The sequence below is a fragment of the Aythya ferina genome (assembly GCF_964211825.1).
Source record: "Aythya ferina genome assembly, chromosome: 1".
Taxonomy (NCBI): Eukaryota; Metazoa; Chordata; class Aves; order Anseriformes; family Anatidae; genus Aythya; species Aythya ferina.
The window spans coordinates 150892708-150919160 of record NC_140296.1 but is presented as its reverse complement, the minus strand read 5'-3'; the positions used below and the strand labels follow the sequence as shown (position 1 = coordinate 150919160).

The 26453-nt window shown below is 39.2% G+C and overlaps 1 protein-coding gene across 5 annotated transcripts in view; it reads left to right on the top strand.

The window, feature by feature from the left end:
* The window catches only part of LARGE1 (LARGE xylosyl- and glucuronyltransferase 1), a 283589-nt gene that overhangs the window by 157947 nt on the left and 99189 nt on the right, over positions 1 to 26453 (top strand). For all 5 annotated transcript variants that reach the window (XM_084524041.1, XM_084524043.1, XM_084524044.1 and 2 more), the window contains one exon: positions 15309 to 15480. In XM_084524041.1, the coding sequence (XP_084380167.1) occupies positions 15309 to 15480 (172 nt within the window). The remainder of the gene's footprint in view (positions 1 to 15308; positions 15481 to 26453) is intronic.

Below are 26453 nucleotides of genomic sequence, written 5' to 3'. Positions count from 1 at the left end.
GTTGCACTGGATGTTGCAGAAGCAGTCATCCATAACAATTTATTTTCACAGCACTAGTGACTGGCTACTAGCTATCACTGACTAGAGTAGTTAGACTATATTTTCATTACACAGCATGCAGATTTTATATGGTTCAAGGGCACTGCATGATTGTTAATCTGTTAAGTAGTTCATTATATGCCCCAGGGGCAGACACACAAAGTTATAAAGCAGACATACATTACTTTTCTTCCTTTATTTTCCACTTCACATGCAAGCTCTAATTGTTATTAATGCAGTACAGGATGTGAAACACAGTGCCTATTTACATTTACATTCATATATGCAGTGGCAGGTATTCAATTAAAGCATTTCTACACCACTGTGGTTTTGGTCAAATGTTGTCATGTTATGGCAGGCTTGCATTTCACCTGTGTTACACCCTTCTGTAAGCTTGTCTACTCTACACATCTGAGAAATAGTAAGCATAGACTGCTGCTGCTTCCTGCCCTTTCCCTGTCTCTTTTAAGGGATGTTTAACCTGGTTTCAGCTGGGATGGAATAAATTTTCTTCGTAGTAGATGGTATGGCGTGGTGTTTTCTATTTAGGATGAAAATAATGCTGAGCAGTGCTTGCACAGAATCAAGGACTTGTCTGCTTCTTATGCTGCCCTGCCAGAAAGGAGTCTGGAGGTGCTTACTGGGGAGGGGGTGCTCATTTGCTCAGGGGCTGGCTGGGTATTGTATTGGTCAGCTAACAATGAGCAATTGTGTTGTACATGACTTTTTTGTTTGTTTGTTTGTTTTTTGTTCTCGTTATTCTTTTCTTATTACTATTTTCTTCACTTTTACCTTTCTTATTAAAATGTCCTTATCTCAACCTGTGAGTTCTCAAACATTTACCTTTTTCAATTCCTTCCCACATCCCACTAGGGGGGATGAGCAACTGACAAATGTGTGGTGCTTAGCTGTCTGACGGGTTAAATCACGACAGCATTTTCTTAAAAAAAAAAGGGGGAGAAAATGCAAAATTAATATTTTCAAAACAAAAGCCTATAGATAAAACATTGTACAGATTTCCAACTTACTTGTCTTAGTTTTAAACCTGAATTTTCTCATAAAAATTCAGACTTTGTGGATTTGCTAATGAACATAATGAATACCAGAGGCCTGAAATCTCAGGTGATAAAATGTGGTTGTGGTTGTGACACAATGCTACCATGCTAAGAATTGGGTGCTGTTAGCCTTCCTTCATCAGTCATTTTCAGTATTGATGTCTAGACCTTAACAGACCCGGTTTTGTAAGCTGAGGTATTTTCTTGCTTCCAAGCAAGACTGTTTAGAAGGAAATAGGTGTCCACCAGGAAACAGAGAGCAATTCAAATCCCCCAGCACAGCTGAACCTTTTTAAAGCAGTCAGAATCTCTCCATGTTGACCAAGCACCCTCAGTACTGCTTCCTCTGCCCTCATGGTTCCTCTTCAGCACAAAGTAGCTGTGCAAAAGTACAAATTAAAAACAGATAAAATATAGTAATAATAATAATAATAATAATAATAATAATAATAATAATAATAATAATAATAATAATAGGTTTTCCATCACTGTTTAGACCCAGAACATGAAAAAAAAAATAGTAATTTTACATATAACATGTGGGTCTTAATTTTGTGCCTATTCAAAACAGACTGTGATGAAAGAAGGTCTATCTAGTGCTGTGGAAACCAGTGAGGCCAGTCAAAATTTGATCATGAGGACGACAGTCATGGCTGCTGTTACAGATATCAGCAGTTGTCCTCTGCTTAGTGATACCTACCTTTTGGAAACAGTCTCACCTCTGACTTTGTCTGTGGAGGGAGGCAAGACAGCAAAGGCTGGAGAGTTTTTCGCAGATTTTTGTGCAATTTCTCCTAGGATTTGCGCCTGTTGTCAGTGTCATGTAGGATCTGGAACTGCAAGGAATTGGTATACTGGGATGAAGCCTAGTAAGATGCAAGAAGGTACAGTTTTTTCTTGGGCCTCACTCAAAGGACCCACTATGCATACTGTATTATGTTATGCAGTGCTTTAACTGCACATATTAGGATGAATTACAAGTTTTTGATAGTGACACAAACTGCAATTTAAGCAGGCTATTCCAAAGGAAAGCATCATGCCTGGCTTTATAAACCCCTTAGACCTCCCTGCTGATGCTGGTATCTTGGAAACACTGGAGTTCTTTGTTAATTTTATAACTTATCTCTAACAGTTCTAGGCTTCTTTGAAGCTCCACCTTTTCTTTATTCTAGGGAAAAGTGGTACAGTCACTATGTACTACATGCACAAGGAAGCCAAGGTAGTTGTTCTCCGTGACATATGTGAAGTGAGGAATGAGGAGCCAATGCTCTTCTACAGCCATCACCCACATTTGTGTCATAGTAGCTGACTCCTCTGTGGCATTTCAATAGGAAGGATTCCTGTTTGGCATTCAGCTTCTGTAATGTCACTCTTACTGCAGCAACATGTGCTGCACCTCCAGGGAAAGCTATTTTAGCAGGGGATGAGAAAAGATAAATAACCGCACATGAGATTTTCCAAAGATGATTCAGTTTTACAGAAATTATCCAATGTACCCTGGTGAAAAAATAATTTAAAAACATGAACTGCCTCAAGCTTATGGCTGCAACTATTGTTTGTACTATATATCCCCATTACAACAGCTGTTTTCTCAGAACTGTATCATCCTTCCATGAGAAATTAAGGCATTTTGCTGTCCTAACCTCACTTTTTTTCTCCACTTGGAAATTGTTTAATGCTTTGATCTGCATATGGGTATAGGTTGTATATTCCCTGTTCTTGCTGGAGAAAGCTGATGGTCATCCTGTATTCCAGGACAATTTCTTTTCTTGGCACTCGCAGGTAAGAAGCTGTGAAGACATATGAGTATGGTCTTAGATCTTAATGGCTTTTCACCTGCTCATAGGGATCCCTCCCTGTCATAGGGCATTTGATTATTGATAGGAGAACAGCAGTCAGTGTTCAAGGCATTCCTATGCAAGATAGGTATTGATTCCAGTATCTTATAGAAGTGTTTTGATCCTTGCTGTTAGATTAACAAAGAAATGAAGTGTTTACATTTGTATGTCTGATTGATAAGCTGAAAAATAAATAAAGATAACAGTCTGGAAAGACTCCAAGAGTATCCTTGATTCACCACCAGGGAGTTGGAATTGCTAGAATTCATCATTTGTAAAGTGCTTAGCTTTAACTTGTTTCTGAGACACATCTGAAATTCAGGAAAACATTGCAAAATAGCTCACATGCAAGCTCCTTCCTGTTGGGTGGCCAAGTAGGGGTAGTGTAGGTAGAAAATATTCTGAATGACTAGGGCAGAAATAGCAGCTCTTGTGGTGAAAAACAGTGTTCACATCACCCAGGCAAACCTCCTCATATGACAGTTTTTCCTGACTCTGGCAATTATAAGCCATGCTGTGTGTCTGACATAACACCAGCACACAGTGAAGTCACTCCCGTCATAGGTCTTCTCTGACTGTCTCAGCCTGGGTAAAGACATTCAGACTGATTTGGTGCTTAAGTACTTGCTTCAAAGGGGGAATTTGTAATAAGGTCAGTAATTAGATGACATTGATGACAACTCTTTTGGAGTCAACTTGATATGAGAAAGTTTGAATTCCTAAACCATGAAATTTCATTCCTGTTAATGGATATATTGCTTTTCAGATCAAACTGACTTCATCTTGCTTAAGAATAGGTTTGGGGTGAGATGTTGGTGTCTAGGTCTCACCCTTTCAGCAAGGATGAAAACTCAGCAGCATTTTGAGGATGAAAACTCAGCAATGTTTTGATCTCCTGATAATTTTCTCATATACCATTCCATTACTTCAGGTTTGACCCTTTTCACAGTTGAATGGATTCCACAGTTTTTATCTAATTTAGATGAAAGCCTTTATAAAACGGTTCCAGATGTATTGTTTTAATCAGCCATTTAGGATCTGTGTTGACCTGTCTATCTGACTGCATTTTTATCTGATAGTCCTTAAGGTGAAACTGCAAGATTACATGGAGTTAGGATGACACCAGTGGCGTTAGTCCTCACTCCAAAAGTTTAAAGAAATGTAAGAAATACGTGGCTGCTACATGTATACATCCTTAAAATGCTGGTCATGCAGAATCACAGTTATCTGAAGCATCTGACCAGTATTTAACCAGAACCTAGGCAAGCAGCTAAGCTGGGGTCATGAATATCAAGCTCAGAATTTCTTGCTTTGGTGGAGCCCAACTTTCCCAATTACATCTTTATTTTCTTTGTAGTGTTTCTCAAGTTAGTTCTGTATTGTTTGAGAGACATCATATCTCTTTCTACTAACAAAGAAAAAAATACTTTGTTTCCCTGATGCTTTAGTGCTTCTTATACTAGGTTATTGTCAGTTTTGCTTGTTCATAATTGTAATACGTTTTATCCTTTTTTATCCTTTTTATCCCAGATGCATTCCAGGAGCTTTTTAGTTTCCAGGAGTTTTGATCTATTGTAATATTTACCATTGGAGAAAAGAACATCGTTCCATGCAATTTTTATCATCTTGCACAATAATTGCAACACAAGAAGTTCCCACTCACCTGGCCTCTAGCCCTGCAGGATAGAAGACCATTTGTTTTCCCACTAAATCTTTGATTTTGATGAAAATAAGAGAAGAGAGAATGCTTTATGGGATGTGTCATTTATCCCATCAGCAGAATGTGTGTTCCACCCACTAATGGGACTCTTTCTTGGTGCAACATTTTCAGCTGTTGAAGTATCTTCAGCCCTGAATGTAGAAATGGTAGAAAAGAAGTTTAGGTCTGTAGAGAGGTGATTTTACTGATGAGATGCTGGGTAATGGCTAGTGACCTCCTTCGGAATTCATGCTTTTTTTTTTTTTTATATTTATATGCCACATTTTGATATCATATTAGGATGTCAGAGGTCTTATGGAAGCTGCAGTCCCACATCCCTTCCACAGATCATCTTCTGCAACTCCAACAATTGCATTGCAATACCTTCTGTTTTCTGTTGGATACAAACAAGACTAGATCTTTTAGTCTTAAAAGGATGAGAAGTGCTTTCCTCAACATTTTTTTTTTCACATTATAATATGTTAGACCTGCAGTTTCCCAACAGACATTGCAGGTTATTAATAATGACTATACCTATTCTGCCACCTTCTTTAATCATCCTAAAAAAGTACTCTTTCCAAAATCTAATAGGAAAGAAAAATCCCACTTACCTTATTTTTGTCATTGAACAGAGGCTATCCAACATAACATGTTTATGCAGGAGATGGTGTTGCTTTTTATCCTGGTCACTGCATCTTAATGGCACCTGTTTAGCACCATGCCATCACTCAAACTACAGATTGGATGCCTCTGGACTTTAACCCCAAGAGCTGCATGGAAATTTGCCAAAACACATAATGGCTGCTGCTAATGTGCATGTATTTGCATAGTTACTAAAATTAAAAAGTTGGCAACAATAATATTTTCATGGATTGTATCTTCCCCGCTGGAACAGTACAAAGAGCTTGTTGATTGAGTTCATGCGGAATTAAACCATCCAGTTGATCTTTCTTATCTTTCCATACAAGTGAACTGAAAAGGGCAGCCATCAGTTGCTTTTGACTTGTGACCAAATTCTGGCTGCATCTTCTTATCACACAACTTTTAGCAGAAACCTCTGATTTCTTGCTGTTTTGTCTAGTCCAGCTCATGTGTTTCTCTTTTCACTCGTTAACTGACAGAAAGGTTAAAAAAAAAAAAAGTTTATGTTATTTTCTAGGGGCGACTTGTACTGTTGCCTCTGCTGGAGAAGCAGAACTGGGAAGCTGGTGTTTGGTTTATTCTTACTGATGTCTCTCAGGGTGCTCTAACTATTGTAGATCCTCCACCCTTGATTGCAACACTAAAAAAACAGTAGAAACTGGAAATTGATGCCAAAGTCCCAAGAGGAACAAGAAAAACCATTAAATGGGACTGGCCAGTCTTGTCTTTTCAGTTCTCCAATCTCATCTTGCACAAAGGAATAGAGAAAAGCAGAAAGGACACCCAGCATTTTGGAGATAGCAAGAAACAGTGGAGAAAATTAAAAATGTCTCAGTGAGGGTAAAGAGAATAACCGATTTATAGCCAAATGGAAAATGGCCATTTGAGTTTGGTGGGGTTAAACAAGGAGGGAGGGATGGAAACCTGATGGAGGAAAGCCAGCCAAAGCCTTACTGAGGAGGAGCCTTTGATACACAGATGAGAATTATTTTGCAGTCATTCTCTGCTGTATGCTGATGCTGATTTGGAAGGTTTTGTTTGTTCTGCCCCCTTAGTGCCTAACCTTCCTTTCCAGTTGTGGCTTGCTCCACGGTTTCTGCATTTGCTCTACATTATCCAGGACCCAGAGGTTCAGACAATCATCTATTTCTATCTCAACCTTTTTGCTCACTGCTATTTGTATCCAGACTTGTTGCATGTATGTGTGGAAGATATCATCTGTTCATAAAGCAAGAGATGAGGCACAATTCTATTAAAGTCACCAGTGCTTCTATGATGAGTAAGAACAACAGCAGTCAAGGCCAGCAGAAATAGAAAAATAATTTTAGCATAAATGTATAAATTCCCATCCTCTTACAGTTCTCTTATAAAATTATTGTTATTTTTCCAAGTACCCAGGCATAAGAAATTCTAAATCTAGAAAAGTTACACGGCTTTGCTGGGTTCCTGGTTTCCTTGGCAACCATTCATATAAATAGTAAGGACCTGTTGTGGGGGAGGGAATATCAGTATAGCTGAAACCTGTGAATCACCTAGGAAAAACTAAATTCAAGGTCAAAGTTATATGTTCTCCAGCAAGCATTAAGAGAATACTCTGTTTTCATTTAAGTCAGGAATCAGGCTCTTCCATTTATGTTTGCTAAATAGATGACAGGGAGGGAGCAAAGGCTTGGTTTTATTTTTGTTTGTTTTGTGTTGTTATGTTTTGTTGTGTTGTGGTATCTTTTTCTTCCCATAAAGATGACATGCAAACAGCTTCCTTTCAGCATTCCTCATGAGGAAACTATTACAGGTGATCATCACCTTCTCCTCCTGGGCTCTCTACTCAGTCAGAATTGATCTCTCTCTATTTTGACTCTTTTTTGTTGATATTGTTGTTATTACCTGTGAAAATACAGTATGCTAAAGACAGACATAGACATGAATGTTACCTATATTTATTTTTAACCCCCTGATCTGCTTCTTTCTCAAAGATTGCATTAACCCAGTCTCAGCAACAACATATTGTTCTTACTCTGCTAAAGCAAGAGAGTAATAAAAGGGATCAGCCAGATAACCCTGTCAAGAGTTTAGATGGGAGGCACAGCCAGTGTGAAATAGGAAAGATTATCCTGAAACTAACCCTGATCTGTGCTAGTGTTGCTGGAATTGTGACTCTGTTTTCATGAATGTGAGAAGGGGCATGGGAAAAAATTGCAGCAGGATGAAATTCTCCTTGTTTGAAACTGAAAAACAGTGATGAATGACTGACATCAAGAAAAATTCCTGTCCTATGCCAGCGATATGTTTTTTTCCTCCCCTTTTTATTCTTTGTATTGCAAAAAAAATTACTAAAATGATGGTCATTTAAATGGTGACAGTATTTTTCTCCAGCTGAGAAACTACCTGAAAACTACAGTTCTTTCAGCTTTGTCTTAAATAGAGGTCACATGCTTTGAAAAAAATAACAATTTTATCTCGCTACTTCTAGCGTTCATAGAAGCAGCAAAGCACTAAACGAGTAATGAAAAAGCTATGACTACAAGTTATCTACTGTGTCTAGGAAGTTATTTACCCAATCTGAGGAAATAACAGTTGTTATTTTTAACTGATTCACACATCAGAATTTCCAGGGCTGTTTCCCATACTTGGGCCATTTATAAGGGCTGCCAGAAGCCAGCAATTACCAAAGAATTTGGTTGGTCTTCCTTCACAAGGAACCCTCCAACTTGTTGCAAGTTCTTGCCCCATGTAACTTGCACTAGTTTTCAGATCATTGTCCAACACCATTCAGAATATTTGTGCAAATCTACAACACTCTGTTTTTATTGTGCTGCGGTGTGGATGTTTTCATCTATTTTGCTTTGCTTTTCTTAAAATCCTGAATTAACTTTATCATCTGATGTAATCTTCAAGAACACGGTACCCTTGTTGAAGTTTTTGAGAGCAAATAGATGCTGAAAAATTTGGAAATTCAAGTTTCCAGCAGGTCATTCATTACATTTCTCTTCATTTGAACCTATGTATTCTAGATGCCAGATCCTTTTTATAGAAAAACCCGGCATGGAAGTTCTAGGGAGGCAGTTTCCCCTTGCAACTTCCCTCATCCTTTTGTTTCTGCCTCCTACTTGCTACTCAGTGTTCCCTCAACTTAGTGAATCTGCAGCCATTAAGTTGGGGTGGCAGTGGGATTTGGGTCTATTTGATCCCATTTCTTAATCCTTCCCTAAGAGGGGTACATGCAGACAGAAGCTTCTGCCTCCAGGCATCAACCCAGCCAGTCTGATTTTCAGGCTCTTGCAAGTTATTGGCCTTAGTGGTGTTTTTGTGAAGTCAGCTGAGCAGAAGGGGTGTCTTTTATTTGGAGCAGGTATGGGGATATTATGTCATTGCTGAGGATTATTTTGATTTATTTATTTTCCAGGCATATGAAGGAAGATTCAGGGAATGCAATGAGAAATTCAATGTGGTATTAAAGGTTGCATTTTTCCAGTGTAGAGTGTCCAGAGGACATGCTGCCAGGGAAAACACTTTCTCAGCCAAACTTCCCCCATCTTATCACTCTGAACAGGATGCATTTTCTGTAGCTCAGGGGGTGCTACAGTGCTATATTCTTTGAGATAGAGAGGAATTCTGCTAAGAAAATGGACAAATATTATTTAACAGACAAGAGGAAGTTGTATAGACAGCAACCTATTCATCAGTAAAAGTCAGGATAGATTTTTTTTTATTTTTTTCTGGTAGAGAGGTAGTCAGATCTGTTAAACTGGGCAAAGGCTGCATTTGGAAAGGAAATGCAAGCTCAAGTTTATGTGGTTGGTTAGCTAAAACTCTGAGTGCTTTGTTTCATGGTACTATTATATACAGCCTCCCAATCCAAGAAGAACATAGAAAGCAAAGTTGTTAAGTTTTCTATTAACCTCCAGTATTTAGGAGAATATATTAAGTGATGAGATAAATTTGTACAGTCCCACAGAATATCTGCTTCTATGCTAAGTACTGTTTTTGTGTTCCAGTCTGTGTATATATAACCCAACACTATGGTGAGGCTGCAAATTGCACTGTCTCTTTTCTCATGCTTCATCTTGTTGCTCTTACCATAGTTTTATTTATGTTGCAAAGAGAAGAATGAGTGCAGCAAAATCGTATTTGAAAACAAAGTACCTTTGCCTGTAAGACTGATGACTTTTAGGAGCATGACATATAAAGAGGAATATAATAGTATTTAAATTTAATTAACTGGGCAAATACAAAACTGTGTCCTATGCTGGCACAAAACTTTGAAGTACATTTTTTTCCTCATGTAACTTGCCCCATTCTTTTTCACACTCATGCTCATGACTGGCAACACATCCCTGCATCCTATTTTTCACACTCATCTTTCTATGCTATTTTTTTCATATTTATCACAGGGAGGATCAGGTGGCAGCTGTTAGTAAAGGCAGAGTAAGATATATGAGATTAAGAATCCTAAGTTTATGTGTACAGGGATGGGCTCTGAATTAGCCATAACCACTCCAGGAAACAGATTGGCTCTTGTGATAGTTCTGTGAAAAAGAATGACAGGCTGTGGTGGTTTCACCCTGCTGGGCAGCTGAGCTCCACCACCACTCTCTCACTCCTCCTCTCAAAGAAGAAGGGGGAGAAAATATGATGGAAAGGGCTCAAAGGTTGAGTTAAGGACAGGGAGATCACTCACCTGTTACTGTCACAGGCAAAACAGGATCAACATAGGGAGATTAATATAATTTATTGCCCATAACTAGCAGACTGGAGCAGTGAGAAATGAAAAGCAAACTAAAAACACCTTCCCTGTATCCACCCTCTTCTACCTCCTCCCCTCAAGTGGTGCAGGGGAACGGGGAATTGGGGCTGAAGCATCAGTCCCTGATGCTTCATCCCCACCACTCCTTCACGGTCCCTCTCTGCCCCTGCTCCCCATGGGGTCCCTCCTACGGGATGCCGTCCTTCCTGAACTGAGCCTGCAGGGGCTGCCCACAGGCAGCAGTTCTCCAAGCGCTGCTCCCACACGGCTCCGCACCACGGGGTCCATCCATCCCCCAGGAGCAAACTGCTCCAGCATGGGTCCCCCACGGGTGAGCAGCAGCTCCCCCCAGACCCCCTGCTCCTGCTTGGGCTCCTCTCCATGGGCTGCAGCTCTGGCCTGGGGTCTTCTCCTGCAGGGGCTCTCCATGGGCCTCAGCCTCCTCGAGGCCACATCCACCTGCTCCACGTGTGCTCCTCCATGGGCTGCAGCGTGGAGATCTGCTCCATGTGGGACCCATGGGCTGCAGGGGGACAGCCTGCTCCACCAGGGGCCTCTCCACTGGCTGCTGGGGAACTGCTGCTGCATGCCTGGAGCACCTCCTGCCCTCCTGCTGCACTGACCTCAAGAGCTGCAGGGCTGGTTATCAGTCCGCTCTCCCAGCTGCTGCTGCACAGATCTTTTCTTCTTGTGCTTTCCCAGAGGCCCAACCAGCATCCCTCCCCTGGCTTGGCTCTGTCCAGCAGTGGGTCTCTTTTGGAGCCAACTGGAGCTGGCTCTGATCTGACATGGGACAGCTGCTGGGCTCTGCTCACAGAGGCCACCCCTGCAGCCTCCATGCTACCAAATCCTTGCCACATAAACCAAATACACAGACAAATTGAATTGGTAGATAGCTGAATCCAGACAGGAGTTAAAAATAAGCTGTGTAACTCTTTACTGTAGGATGTTGTGGTTCATTAATATTTACAAGGCTTCAAAAATTACCAGACTCAGATGAAACATCCATAAAAAGCTGTAAGCCACAAAAATTCTACCTCTAGCTCAGAATTGTTAGCCCTGACATGGTCAGGCAGTTGGATTTGATGATCTTTGGAAGTCCCTTTCAATTGAACTATTCTAGTCTAGTCTAGTCTAGTTTATGCTAGTCTATTTCTAAAATTGGTGCAAATTTCCAGATGATGGGAGTATTTATGGGTGAGGTACCACTGTAGAATTTCCCTGTTTTTATGTTCTGCAGTAGGCACCTGCCACTGTCTGCTGTTAGAGTCTGGCTACTGAGCTCCATGTACTTTCAATGTGACACCATACAGGCACCCCTAAATTCTTTGTCCTTGCCCGTCGATCACTATTCCCTCTCATTCTGTTCATGTTGGTAGTGTTTTCCACACTGCTCTCTGCTAAGTCTACAAGCTTCCATCCCTTTCAAAAATGCTCAAGATACCTATCCATGTAGAGATTTCATTGCAATCTGTATTCATCTGGGAAGCCTGGATAAATTACCTCCATCACCTGTTTCTGGAAAAAAAAAAAAAAAAAAAAGTACATTTAAGAAAAAAACATCACAAAGTTCCCTAGAGAAGTACAGTACAAGAGTCCAAAAACTCCGGCTGAATATATTTGTGATGAAGAGTAATATTTTTTGATCTAAACTTGTGGTCAACAGGTGAATTTAAGAGTAAAAATACCTAAAGCCTTTGAATGCAGTTTCCATATAAATCATTCACAGAGGACTCACCCTTTGCCCCTTTCTCAATTCACAGAAACAGGGAGGCTTGTTTCTATTTTTAAGCCTTATGTATTAGACTTTTTTCCTTAAAAATGGTACCTCTGCTTACTCTAATCAACACTTACACAGCTATAGCAACTATGAGACAGCTGAATTAGGCTGTGTACAGCCACAATATTTTATCCAGCTTTTCCCAGAGATGGTCTGAGCAGACAACGTGCTGGCAAAGCATCACCACACATGGAGACTCTTGTTGCCACTTCTCAGGTATACATGTATACTAAGGTAATCAGTTGTGTAATAAGCAGACTCATGGGCATGTACTTTTTGTATTCATAGCCAGAAAGACTGAATAATGTGGATAATTTAGTTTATTTTCAGTCTCCAATAATAGAAAGAATAAAGCTGATTTGATGAAAGGTCTTTAGTAAGGTGTTTTTTTTCACTTAGCTTACTAAAAGAAAAAAAAAAAGAATCATTGTCAGCACCAGCTAAATGCTTTTCTCTACTCTCCTCTTATGAACAAAAATGCAGATTTTGAGAGCTAAGGATCTGAGGTAAAACTCCAAACAGTGCTATTTATACTGAAGTGCGAATCATACAAATGGCAAAGTATGTCACGTTATTTTGTGTCAGTTTATTCTTTTACTAACTCTATTTTTTTCTGTTCCTGCCATATCTTCTAGGAATGTTTGTTCTCAGAAAGCAACTCTGATCTTGTTTGTAAAGCAAATGATTCACAAACATTCCCTATATGGGCCATTTTAACATTTTAACTATGTAGAGAAAAAATATATTAAGACCTACAGAAAATATTTTGATAGTTTTTAGGTAAAGGAAATGGCTAAATCTTACCAGTTATATCAAAGAAGGCAGCTTGCAGGATTTTGTGCCTCAGTTGCATTAGCCATCTCAAACTGTCACTTGTTAACTACTGAGAACCTATTCAACAATAATGTTCTTGTATTATCTTGTGGGGGCTGTTAGACTATATGTGGTATACATAGAGAATGAACCTTTACAGTACTGTTGTGTAGAGTAACAAGTTTTTATTGGCATGAATTTGGAATGGTTATATTATTCATGAATAGCAAAGCCATGAAGAAATTATGCCAGGGACTAATTAACAGTCCTGTTTATATCTTAGTCAACACTGCATCAGGGGAGAGAAAATTTCAGATAGGGTTCACCTATTAACAGGTCAAGGTTCAACACAGACTCATATCAAACACTGTGGACCATTTGGAATAGGGACTGCTCCTTTCATTTTCAAAAGCGACCCTTTCGGACACCAGGCTTCAGGATGGCAAGCTTGTAGTGGTGTTAGATTCTGGGAATCTCCAAGACAAAGAAAGTAACAGCTCCTTCAAGGTGATTCTTTTCAATCTGCCTTTTCCCTTCCCTGCTTGTCTCAGGTTATCCATGAAACATCTGAACCCCTGCCATATTAGGCTTATTTGCATAAGTATATTAGGAGTTCTGGAGCAATATAGCATTTGGACTAATTAAATGAGGGACATGCCATCCAAAATTAATAACATAGGGATGGGTTATAATAAAAGAAAGCTCAAGTCTCTAAAATTATATTAACTCCTGCATTATGTCAGTATGACTAGAGAGCTGATCTTCCTGGCTGGTCTAGCACAAGGACTTCCAAGTGGCAGATTCAGGATGATGTGCAGAGTTTGAGGAAGCAGGATAAATACTGTTGTGCTGACACTTAGATGTGATGGTCCATTCATAGGGACATCATGTTGAGAGAGGTCTGGATTCACAAATATCTAGAGTTTTGAGGGTGTGGATTTGAAATTTTCTCTGTTACCAGACACAGAGAACAATTCTGGGGAGCAGAGGTTCATATTTATATTCCTAGTGATATTGGCATATATCAGGGAGACAAACTAGATTTCTCTTTTAAGGACCATACAAATTAAAGAGAGAGAAAGCAAGAAAGAATGAAATAAGAATGATGGCTGATGATGGACTGATGAGATACTTTTCAAAAACAAAACAAAAATAAAATCACGCTTCCTGTTTTGGGGTTGTTTAAAGATAATCTGCTTTTCCCGCCTTTCCCCTTCAAATTTTACTTTTATCCTTAATAGTTTGCTCTAGTATCCTCAATCTTTTTAATGAACTTAGTGAGGGAACATTCTGCCCTGGTGCAGGAATTATGAGAATACAGAAGAAAGTCGTGTGCCTTTTAAAGGGAAAAGAACGGGTCAACTTACATTGCCAGAGGCCTTGTCACTTTATATTTAAAAAGAAATGCACTTTAAGCATCTATGTTAACCTTTCTTCAACCACTCTTCCAACTTCCAAATAAAATTTAGGAATCCATTCTGTTAAGGGAATAATTTTATGAAGGAGTTTGGAGGAAATGACATGTGTGCAAAAGCTGTTTCACATAATAAACTTCACAATGCCAGTGAATAGATATGAGACAGTTAAAAAACAGAATAAATCTTCTGAGTTTTACTAGGGCACTTTGTTTCTGCCAACCTTCTCTAAACTATAATATGCCGGGCTAAATGCTCAAATCTGTCTCACTCAGGTCCCCTAAAGTCAAAACATGAATTTAAGTTAATGGGAACACCGCTCAAGTAAACTTAGTAAAAACCTAGGGATTTTAGTGCATGCCCTTTAAGACACTAAACAAGAGCAGTTTCAAACAGGACAATAAGAACAACTTTTCCAAAACTTCTAAAACAGTTTCAGCAATGACTTTTGGTATTTGAGAACTTGAGTCTCACAGGAAGAATATAACGTGTAGGTCATGGAACATCCTAGTGAAGGCAGCACAACGAAATACTGAATTTAGTCTCCTAACTTACTTTGGAAGCTGCAAAAATACTTTGTTTAGCCCTTGTTGAAGAAATGTAAATGTTTGAGTTTGTCCCCTTGATATGTAAAAACCAAAAAATATGGCTACAGCTGTTCTACTTTCTCCACTTTGGGGCATGTCTGTATGATGTCAGTACTTGTAAGTTAAAGGTTGTCAATAAACATTTTCTTTTGCAATTTTCATGCTCATTTTTCTAATTGAGAAGAATTTTGAAATTCTGACTGTCAAGTCTGTAAAAATTAAATGGAAAATAAAAGGAAAAAATATGCTTGTTAATTCTACTTTAAAAATCTGGGAATGGCAAACACTTTTTTTTTTCTGTTTGAAAATGAAAGTTATGTATAATACACCTGGAGTTTTGGATTAAATATATGTTTCAATTTTATCAGAATATGTGGATGTCTCAGAATGAATTGAACCAGGTTGGAAAGGCTCATATAATTTTAATTATATTGTGTGAAGCAATTACTTCAAAAAACAGATTTGTTTCAGCCTTCAGAAACTTATGTTAGAAGCATATTTCAGAACTTCTGATGTTGATTTAAAAGCAAGATTTTAGATGACTGTTTCCACCTGGCATTTTGTGGTTCTTTATTGTTGGTATTCAGAGATCTTTCATTATTACAATGGAATTGTAATTATGAATTATGAGTTATTATAAACTATCTAATGAAGATTATTTTTCCTTCCTCTTTCCCACTTTCCATTTCCTGTTAGTCGGAAGTGTCATGGATCCCCAACAAACACTACTCTGGGATTTACGGGCTGATGAAGTTGGTTCTAACCAAGACTCTACCTTCCAATCTTGAGAGAGTCATTGTCCTTGACACAGACATAACATTTGCCACTGACATCGCTGAGCTATGGGCCGTCTTCCACAAGTTCAAAGGTATCCTAATGATTTTTTAAATGTCCTTAGTTGTGGGGGAGGGAAGATGGTAAAGCAGAAAGTAGAACGGGGTTAGGAGGCCAATCAGATTTATTAAAAGTTTTCATGCTCAATTTTTGTTGTTTGAATGTAATTGTTTTATTTGCAAGCTCTTTCCTCAACAATGTTCCATATAGAGTGATAGGTAATTCTGATTACCTGTGCAATTTGTTTATTGGTCTAATTATTTGGGACAGGCAAGAATTTGACAATACAGTAGATGATAAATAATTATGAGGATGCTCTACTGACCTACTGTTCAATACCTGTAGGTATTCAATACTTGGAATAAGTATTTCCTCTACATATCCTCATTCCCCTCACATTTTCCTTGATAGTTTGACCACGGAAGGACACTTTCAGAGTAACTGTGTAGTGAGATGGTCACAAAAAAAGCTTGCCACTTCCTTGTCACAAGCCAGAAGTACTTTCCTGGCTAACACATGGCTAAAACCATTTAATTCTCTCAGACTCCCGTGTTGCCGGCTTTCCAGAGGCAGAGACATATCTTACTGTTCTCCTCTTGCCCTGCTAATGTATACTGGAGTGTTGGTAAATGCAGAGGCACTCCAGTGTCCCATTTGAATGTTCACAGCCCCTATCCTTGATGTTAGTCTGCTTTCTTTACATCACTTTAAGCAAAAATCAGCCTAAGCAAATGGGAGTATTTATGTACAGAGCCAAAATAAACCACTCTGTTACAAAGGTGACAGAAAAGAGAGCACATTTAATCTACTTATCCCATGTTGAAATACAGAAGGCCTTTTTGCCTTTCCCAGTACCCAACTAATAGGCAGTAGCTATTATCTTCAGCTCTGGTCAAGGACTCAGTTTTAGTGTTTGCTTTTCAGTGCATTTGTTTCCTTTCCCTTCTCTGGAAACACTGATGTCCCTTCAGCAGGCTAGAAGCACTCATCTTCTTACTTTATTGAACCATAAACAAACTTTATTCATTACAAGTACTGTTCAGGCCTCTTCATAAAGCCTTTGCCCCTACTGAAACTTGAGTTTCATATAAACATGTATCAACAAAAATAATTTGTGTAAATGTATGCACAGGGAGTAATGCTGTGCTATTGCACTCTCACTGTGCACTACTGTCACAATAATAATAATATTGTACTGAATGTGGTATATTCACACGCTGTAGCTGGTAAAGACAAGTATTCGAACTGAGCTTGGGCACAGAGTACTGCATGGTCAAAGATACCTGGGTGAGGAGGAGTATCTTGCCTATATTTTCTACCATGGTTTCAGTGAAGGCCCTTACTTTTTACTAGGATAAGAAATCAAGCATAAAGCCAAGCTTGTGAAGAAATGGAGTAGGGGATGGTCTAAGACTGAAAAAAAATACAGACAGAAGAGGTGGAAATATAGAGATAAATCATTATTGAAAGCCAAAACATGGGTGTAAGTCTTCATGCAGTTAGGCAAGGTAGTTCAGCTGATTAGAGCTGTGAAAAGCTCTAACTCACACATGGAGCCAGAATTCCTGTGCTACTGGCAGCCCTCATAACGTACATACCACCATTCCCATGTACAAATGCATGATTTTGTAAGTTGTCTGGTCTGTCTTCTGCTGACCACCTGCTTCTTCACAATGTTTTAAGCCTGGCAACCAACGGATCAGTGTCTACATCTGCTCATCTCCCAGATGGTCGCATACAAAGAAAGGATTAATTGCACAGTCTTATTCTGCAGGAATTCTGCAGTGTGGGAGAGAACTTGGGAGCGCATGTATGCCCAAAAAAGTGATCTAAAATGTTGAGAGATAAGAGAAGTGAAAACCTCTTAGCCCAAGCTTATGGTCCATCTTGTCTCCTAAGTTACAATCCCATTAGGCAAAGATCCAGTGGAAATGGATTGTAGGAGATAAAGGGCAAGGAGGCTGAAAGGATACTGTTGCTCTTTTGCTGCTTCATAAAAGATTAGTTGAAATCATACAGCGAATCTCAAGTTGTCCTCGGCATCCTTTTATTTTTCCTACCAGTGTCACAGAAGATTCAAATGATTTCTCATATCATTAGCCCCAAATATTCCTGTAAAGGGTCTGTTTTTAAACTGATATTTTAATCCCCTTCTTGTTTCTCCTATCAGAAATCCCAAGTTTATAAACATTTCTTTGGGACAATTTAGCGTGTTTGTTGAAATATTACTGAAACACAAGAGAAACAAAACTGGGAAGTGAAGGTCTAATCTCTAGAGGAACCTGACACTATCAAAGAATCATGGAATTGTTTGTGTCGGAAGGGACCTTTAAAGATTATCTAGCCCAACCTCCCTGCGATGGCAGGGACATCTCTCACTAGGTCAGGTTGCCCAAAGCCCCATCCAACCTGACCTTGAACACCCCAATTTGGAGGGCAACTTTACAGCCACAGGCTCTTCTAGAAATGTTCAGAGACTCAACTGTTGGACAGAATTGGCCATTGTAAACCTTCTTGCACCAGAATATTGTTTGAGCAAGTGGAAGAATTTTTCATAGCAGTGCAGGAAAAGCGAGAGCTTCTTTCTGTGGGTCGCTGCAGGATAACAGGTAAGGTGGTCCAGCACAGCCTCTTCCAATTTGGAGCTAGGCAGAGAAAGAGAGAGAAGGACCTAAAGTATGTGTTTCTTTCTTACCAAACAAAAACAGTGACCAAAAGATACAGGTAGCTCAGATTCCTTTCTTCTGTGACAGCACTCTTGGAAGAAACTGAGTTCTATCTACACACCACGAAGCTCTTCTTTACTGTGCGGGTGACGGAACACTGTCACAGGTTGCCCACAGGTTGTGGAGTCTCCATCCTTGGAGGTCTTCAAAAGCCACCTGGCCATGGTCCTAGGCAACTAGCTTTAGGTAGCTGGACCAGATGACCTCCGGAGGTCCCTGCCAACCTCAGCCACTCTGTGATTCTGTGAGACACATTCAGGATCGACTAACAGTTTAGCCAGAAGCAATTCACTGTGTAGAAAGGCCCCACGGTATGTTTTAAATAGCACCTGGATTACTCAGTATCCTTGTTCTGCAAAGGTTCTTTCAGTCATCTCAAGAGCTGTAGAATGGATGAGACTCTTACATCGGGTTACAAGTTAATACTTTAGTTGGTAAAGCTACGTTCACTCTGCAGAAGTAAAAATTGAGAATTCCTTTGTAAATTATTGCTCTTCTGCCCTTTTCTGATAAGCTCCTTGCATATGCCCTTACAATAAATGGTCCAACTATTCTGTAGCCGAGTGCACAAATTAAGGCTCTACGTGTGATGTTATTTGAAAATCTCTTCTTTGAAGTAGCAACCTTTGGCTTTGGGAGAAATTCACACCTCTTTTCAGGAGCCCAAAACAGTGTCTCTCAGCAACGTGACATTTTAAAATTTCTCTTAGCAATTATTGGGGGTATAATTATTCTAACTTGTATATGCAAGTTTCAATCTTCGTGCTTAAGTATGTCTGTGGGAACCAGTATCTTACACTTCAAGAGTCATATCCAGTTTTTCAGCTGGGATTTCAACATTTCTGCTTTAGCCTCATTCTCTCTTGTTCTCCTGAAGATAAGCAGTCTTTTTCTCTAGGACAGATATATACCTCCAAATATTGACTTCAAAGGCATGAGTCTGCAGCCAGTCTAGTGAAGATAACCTGTCATGCATGTTTTCTGTGACTTAGTTGACACTGATTAGGTTTTCTATTCATCTTTCACAGAATTTTGACAGTTCTAAACTTGAGAAAGCATCTAGCCTTAGGGCAGAAGAATGGGACTGTAGATCATATGCATTCTTGGATGAAGTACTGCAAAGTGTTTCAGACAGCAAGGATTAGTGTAACCAATATGCTTTTATTGCAGAAATTGTGTGAATTCTTCTGAGAAAAGAACCAGTCCAAAGCCATGCTCTCTGCCATCAATCTTAAAGTTCTTTTAAAGGCCACATCAGCTAATAGTTTTGTTATTCTTGCTCACCCAGACTCTTGGTATTGAAATGTGGCTGTTTTCTCTAAGCTTCTGATTTTGACTTTAACTGTTTGTTAAATACGGATTCTCAAGGGCTTTCATTTTAAATGGCAGTGTGAATTTATTGGGATCTGACTATAAGCGTTGTAATAATTATTTGTGTTACGGGTTGCAGTTCCTGTCAGAATCACAGGCTCTTTGTGCTGGGTGCTCTACGTATGCATAGCAAGAGCCAGTCTTTGTGCTTTACTTGGTTGACCATTCCTGTGTCTGCCTGTTTCCTTTAGGCCATGGCTGCGTATGGGTCACCACTGGGGCCCACAAGTGATACCTGAATAATCCCTGTAGACGTCAGCGTTGAGGGCTTCCATATTTAAACTGAATGTCTAAGGGTATTATAGTATCTCTAAGTATCTGTAGTAACTCAGAGGCTATACTGAGCAGTCCTACCACTGTTTACTGTTAGTCTCACAATCCAACTGCCTAATACAATGAATGTTTTAACTACTTTTAAACAATACAGACTGGATTGAAAAAAAGAAAAAAAAGCACTAACGTATTTCAAATTGCTCTACCTGTGGATTAAATTGTACAGAGAATATAAACTAGTGCAATTAGTGTTGATCTGTGAAAATATATCTTCGTTGGAAAGCTGAGTAAGACTTTAAGGCAGAATCATCTACATCCATTAACGAAGTATCCAAGAAGGAGAAATGGCAAGCTTGATAGAAAGTCTGAGATTCTCGTGTTCATACTTTGCATGAATAAAAACATGCTATAGAAGCTGTTTGCTTTGTGTCAGGAGCTCAAACAGTGATAAAAATCCATACTGACATCATAAATACCAGAAAAGGTCAACAGCAATTTTGGTGCAGGATCAAGTGCCCACAGCTGAAGAGGGATTGGCACATAGTCAATCCTAAACTTAAAATTTGTAAACACTCAGCATGTAGGTGCTTTGGCATATTGCTCTGCAGAATGCCTGAGGTAACAATGTAGGTTTGTGTTACTCTTGCAGCTTCGTTAGGAAAAAGAGCAAACAAACAAACAAAAAATCACAACCATCACAAAATTCACTGTCTCCCATGTAGGTGGTTTAATAATTATATTCCTACAAGAACTGTTATGTGTAAAACTGTAATACAAAATGCAAGTGTAACTTTTCAATTGTGTGTTGATTTAGTGTGCCAGTAACTAAGATGCTGATGGCGCCAGTGAGAGTCAGGCAGAGGCAGCATGTGCTGTATAAGTTTCCCTGAATTTAGCTCTACCAGTGAAGCCCCATCTTGATAAACTATACCTGCCATAGGCCTAGGTTCTTCTTCTGCAAGGACTGTACTTTTTATAGGTATGCCAGTCTTGGGATGATGTAAAATGCTCAGTTGTTGCCAAGATTAAAATTTAAAATTCATTGTCACCTATGTCTGAAGCCAGGATTTGAACCCCCAAATTGTTTCCAGACAGGTTCTATACTTCAGGCAGTTAGTTTACACTCCGTAAATCGTTAAAGCATCCATAGATCATGTTGAGATGAATCTCAGTGGGCTGGCATACTATTTGTGTTAAATCCTTCAGTGATGTTTCTGTGTCTTCTGGTCAGTAAAATAGGTTTTCTTTTCTCACTGATCAAAAGAAAGGCATTAGCAACGTACATCTTAGTGTGTGTAGAAATACACAGTATGAGTCAGTCTTTTTGTGAAGGAAACAGGATCACATTGTAGCAGAGTGCATTAATAAAATTGTCAGGCAGCTATTAAAATAGCTTAAAATTATCTGAAATTTTATAGGTGTCTAAAAAGGCCGAATGGCACTTGTCTTTGCTCATAAAAGGAACATCTGTTAGTTTCTGAAAGACTTGTATAAGTGTTTAATGGTTAGACTACAGTTCATAGCTCATCCTAGGGTTATTCCACAAATGAGGTACATTTTCTTTTTGAAAACGTCCCTGTGGAGACTCTATGTGCTTAAGATTTTCTACTCCTGATTGTTATATTGTGGTGTTTTCTTCTTTTCTGCTGCAAAATACTTTGAAGTTTCATTGATAAAGAATTCTATTTGTTAGTTATAGCTCGCAGAAATACTGGGGTGTGTTGTCCTCCTCTTTCTCATGATGCAATTTTATCACCTGCATGTGAAATTATAGGACTGAACACTGAATTTCAGTTTATCTTGGTGAAGAGCTGAAGAAAGTATGGATTAGGATATATATATATTTTTTAAAAAGGGCAAATTTCTATCCATAATTGGAGATTAATGTTGCTCATTTTAATTAGGAGAGGATCAAGCAAAGAGATGGGGCTTGCTGAGTCTGTGGGTCAAGGAAAAATCACTTATTTCTTTCTACACTTGTCAGATAAGTTAACTGGTTGGAAGTCCTTTCTTTCCCCCCTCCCGCCTTTTTTTTTTTTTCTGGTTGCAGTTTGCTTTCCCATGATATTCCTTTATTGAGGAGGCAGTATGTAAGAAAGTTGACCTCAGTAAATGAGCTCCAGGGGAGAGAGTTTATTATATGGATCAGCATGTGCACATTCTAGTTTATGGGTTTTAATGTGACAAGGGACATAATCAGAAAGTTCTGATTATGAATTGCTGCCAAAATAGAATAGCTGCAGTTTCTGAAACATCTGTAGTTCGTTTTTAGCTGAATGGTTTTTTGTCTGTTTTTGCCACCAAGCAGAAATATTTGAAGGTTAAAGGCCGACAATGTGTAGAAATTGGGTGTAACTCATGATGGGGGAAATCCTAAAATTAAAAAAAAAAAAAAAAAAAAAAAGATTTGGGTTCTTTATTTTTCCATTTTCATTTCTAAGGGATACCTTTGGTCATGTTTTCATGCCTTTTCCCATGAGGGCTAGGAATGTTTTAATTAAAATGGAAACTGGTAGTCTTTTGTCATCCTGTGATTCCTCAACTGGAGTTTTCGGAAGAAAAACCACCACATTACAAGATTTGTAATAAAATCTTGTTGGCAACACTGAAATTCTGAGGGCTTTTTTCTGCTTTCTCAACAGCAATCTAGTGCTTTTTCTGCATTATTTTCTTCCGCTCTTTGTAAAGCTGCCACTCATTCTACATCTGTCTTTCTGGCTTAGATGCTATGATGTATCAAACACCCAAGCTAAACATTGCATGACTCACCCAGTGTTAAAGAAAAAAACAAAAAAGAAAAACAACAACAACAACAACAAAACTGTTTCTGTCTCCTTTGAACTGTTTCTTCTGGGCTTAGAAAGACTTTAATTCTATGAATCTCAAGTACTCCAGAGAACTGTGGAGAATGGACATAGAGCTTTTTGAATTGCCTTGTGAATCTTTGTTAAGGGAAATAAGGGCAGAGCAAGCCAGCATGGGAGCAAAGTGCATGTCCCCATCTCCCCTGGCTAACAGAAGCTGTGACTTTCCAGAAGCTAGAAAATCCAGCTTCCAGAGGGTAGAGACTAGGAGAAGGAGCACTTCTGTTCTGTATATTTGTTCTTAGCAGAAGAAAAATGCATTTTTGAGAATGGGATGTCACTGGCTGTGCCAGGATGAAAACCTATGAGAAGAAAGGGAGGGAACAAACTGAGGAGGAAAATAATAATCCCGCATCCCAACCTGAAAGAGTAAATTGTTCAGGAATCCATCAGAATCCTGTCAGTCAACAGACTTTCCCTTGGATATATTTATCAATTCACAATTTAACTCACAGATTAAGTTCATGTACTGTTTCCTGTTTCCTCTGGCCAGTCACTTCTGCGTTCCATAGCTGACAGTAAAGCACACCAAGTGCATGAGCAGGTAGCAAATATGAAGGGAGTGGTAACCTGTCCATCATTCCAACTAATAATGTGTAATGAAGATTCAACTCCGCATACATGGAAAAAGCCAAGAAGATGGGACACATGGGTCATCCACCTAACAGATGAAGTTTACTCTAAGGTTTGATAGTTATATTTGCAGTACTAGAGAAAAAAAATATTTAATGGATAGGTTTCCATGCCTAAAGCCCTCGTTCTAATCACATGCAATCTATCAAGCACATATGCTTTTCACTGTTCACTGTGATGTTCATTGTAATAACTGGATATTCTTGTTTTCTCCCTCTCTGAACCAGGCATGTCCTCTGAGCCTACCCTGTTCTGCATTAGCAATCCATATTTTAAGGACCCAAGGCCCCATTTCCAATTACAAAGCTCTCACCTGAGGTTTCACCTTCTTGCTTTCATGCTGCAAATTATGTCTGTAATACAGGCAGCACAAGGATTTGCATAGAGGAAAGTGTTGTAGGGAGTATCTCTCTCACAGGCTCACGCTGGAAGGTAGAATGTATTGCCCAGAGGTCAATAGTATGATTGTCCCATCAGCAGGGTAAGTGTATGGTATTGCTCTCTGCACAACCAGGAAAGAGGAAGAAGAGTGTAGGAAATTAAACCCATTTATTACGATTTTTTTTTTTTTTTTTTTTTTTTTTTCTCCAGAAAAAAGATAAATACATCAGGGGTTGGAACTAGATGATCTTTAAGGTCCCTTCCAACCTGAGCCATTCTATGATAGCTGAACTAAGGCTGTCTACAAGTGTACCATGTGTAAAAACATGGACAGTTACATGAAAAAGTTACAAATTGATAATCAAATTGATAATCAGTCCAGTACTGGGGAAACAGTAGAAAACTCACAAGTTTCCTTTTTTTTCAAGCAATCTAGATAATCAGAGTCATTTGAACCTCTTATTTTAACCCGCAAACTAAAAGCAAGAAGTAGGTGCATGCATAATTGCCCCCTTCACTCTGCATCACCCAAGTATCTTTATTTTACTTGAATCTCAGGCTTGCTCTACCCAATACTCTTTGCAGCAATCTCTAGCTGCATTCAGTGTAGGCCAAGCAGTTCAATTAAATGAAGGAGCTTTTGTTCTTCTGACACTTTCCTCAAAGTAAATCATTTTTGTGCTTGGAGACACTGCTAAAAACAAAAAGATTTTTGTCCGAGCCCTTCTTGAAACATACTAAAAGGTGATTGATAAGCTTAGAATAAAACTCAGGGACCAAGTTTGTCCATAACTACTCTTTATTTTCATTTCATTATATATCCTGAATTTAGTTGTAGTAGATATCATAGTTTGGGCTTAAGTGCCAGTAAAATAGATGTGCATGTAACGTATTCTGGTGAAGAACCAAGCTAATTTATGTTCCCTTTGCACTGCCTGAATGCTTAAAAGGCTCTCAACATACAAGTGGGTGATTCTCAGGGTGTAAGACAAACTCTGTGTCAGTTGCTTTTGGCCCTCTTGGTTCTGCGATTCATTCTTGATCTGGGACTGAACAAGTCAGCAGAACAGCTTCTTGAGAGCTGTTAGCTACTGACTGGCACAACTAATAGAAACCTTGAAACTACTTACGTCTGTATTTGGAGACGTGGTGTATTTTTTTCCTATCTGCTTAGTGACTGGGGAAGCTGTCCAAAAAAGTGCTATTCTGACATACCAAGAGGCTGTGTTGGCTGGGAACAGAGGTGGAAATACAGCAGGGAAGGTGTAGTAATATTCAGTGATGCCATTGATGAGTAGGCCAGACTGTGAACCATCCAAAGGCTGAGGACCTAGCACTTGCTAGCACTCAGCTTCTGCCCTGCTGAGACACTGGTAACTTTGAGCAGGATTGAAGCCCTACAGTAAAATGGGCCATTGTACTTTTTCTCATAGATTGTTGTCCTTGGCTGACTCCATGCTACCACTCTGCTGCCATCAATAGAAACTGTCTGCCAGTTTATGCTCACACCAACTTACTGGCTCAGGATCTCCTCAACTTCATTAATTCATGACATTACCATGTCTTCCTGCAAATGTTACATTTAATAGACAGTAATAATATTTCCTTCCTGCATGCCTCAGGATACGATTATTGCAGGTGCCTAGTGGCATTCTGTAGGGCTGTCTACAGGCTTTTTGCCAATCTACTTCAGAGTCAGATTGGCACCAACTTTTACAGTATTTGGAGATTCAGGTGCTTTCCCATACTGCTAAGAAATGATGATGTGAATATTGTTATACTGGTATCCTAAAATTCTGAGAGAACACATCTTGGCTGGTATAAAACGGCTTTATAAAACAGTGGAGTGAACTGGATGATGCTAACTTTCATTGGTAAAGGATTCTAGCTCCTATATTTCCTGATTTACATAAATATTTTTGCTCTGAACTTACAGCTGCTTTTATAGGCTAAGTAAAAAAAGATGTGAACAGCTTGGGGAGCAATCTTTAATATGCTGTTCTTTCAACTCTAGACCTCTGGTATGGCTCACAAGTAAAAAGAGTTGGGTGACCTCAGCCAGGTCTGATGTGCATGAGGATTGAAGTGCATAAGCAGGACAGCAAAGGGACACACTGCTGGGGTACAAGTTCTGAGTCACCTCAGCAGAAGTAGGAGTGCATGTTTGCATACTGTTATTTCTGTTATCATGATCATATAATTCATTCAAACATAAAAATGGAAGTGGACATAATAAGTAAGTAAGAAAGTAGCATGGAGATTAGAAGTGGGGGTGAATGTATGGGATACTGAGCAGAAAAGAAAACTTGGAAAGAGGGAGGAGTGGAAACAAATCCCAAGTTAGCCAAGATAATTTATCTTGAAACTTAAAATGTCATATATCACAGTAAATTTCTGTGGAGCTATATAGAAGTAAATGTATGCATCTAGAAATTTCCTTGGCAGCAGCATCTGACTATAGGAAGAATCTTGCCAAAGAAATAATGAAGTCTACATTAGCATTAAGGAGCTAACCCAGCACTTATTTCAGTGTAATTTGGGTCTTTCCCGCCTGCTAGGTGGGTAGCGCAGATATTGCTCCCCCTTGGCTGAACTCAGCAATCCTACTGGCATTGTCATCACTTCTTTATTTGTTTTGCTTTCTGGTACAGGAGCGCCACTTGTGGATCAATGCTTCTTGTTCTGGTTTCAAAAAGAGAGTGGTTTGAAGTCTCTGCAAACCCACTGCCATGAAGCCAAGTGGTATTCCTCTTCTTCCT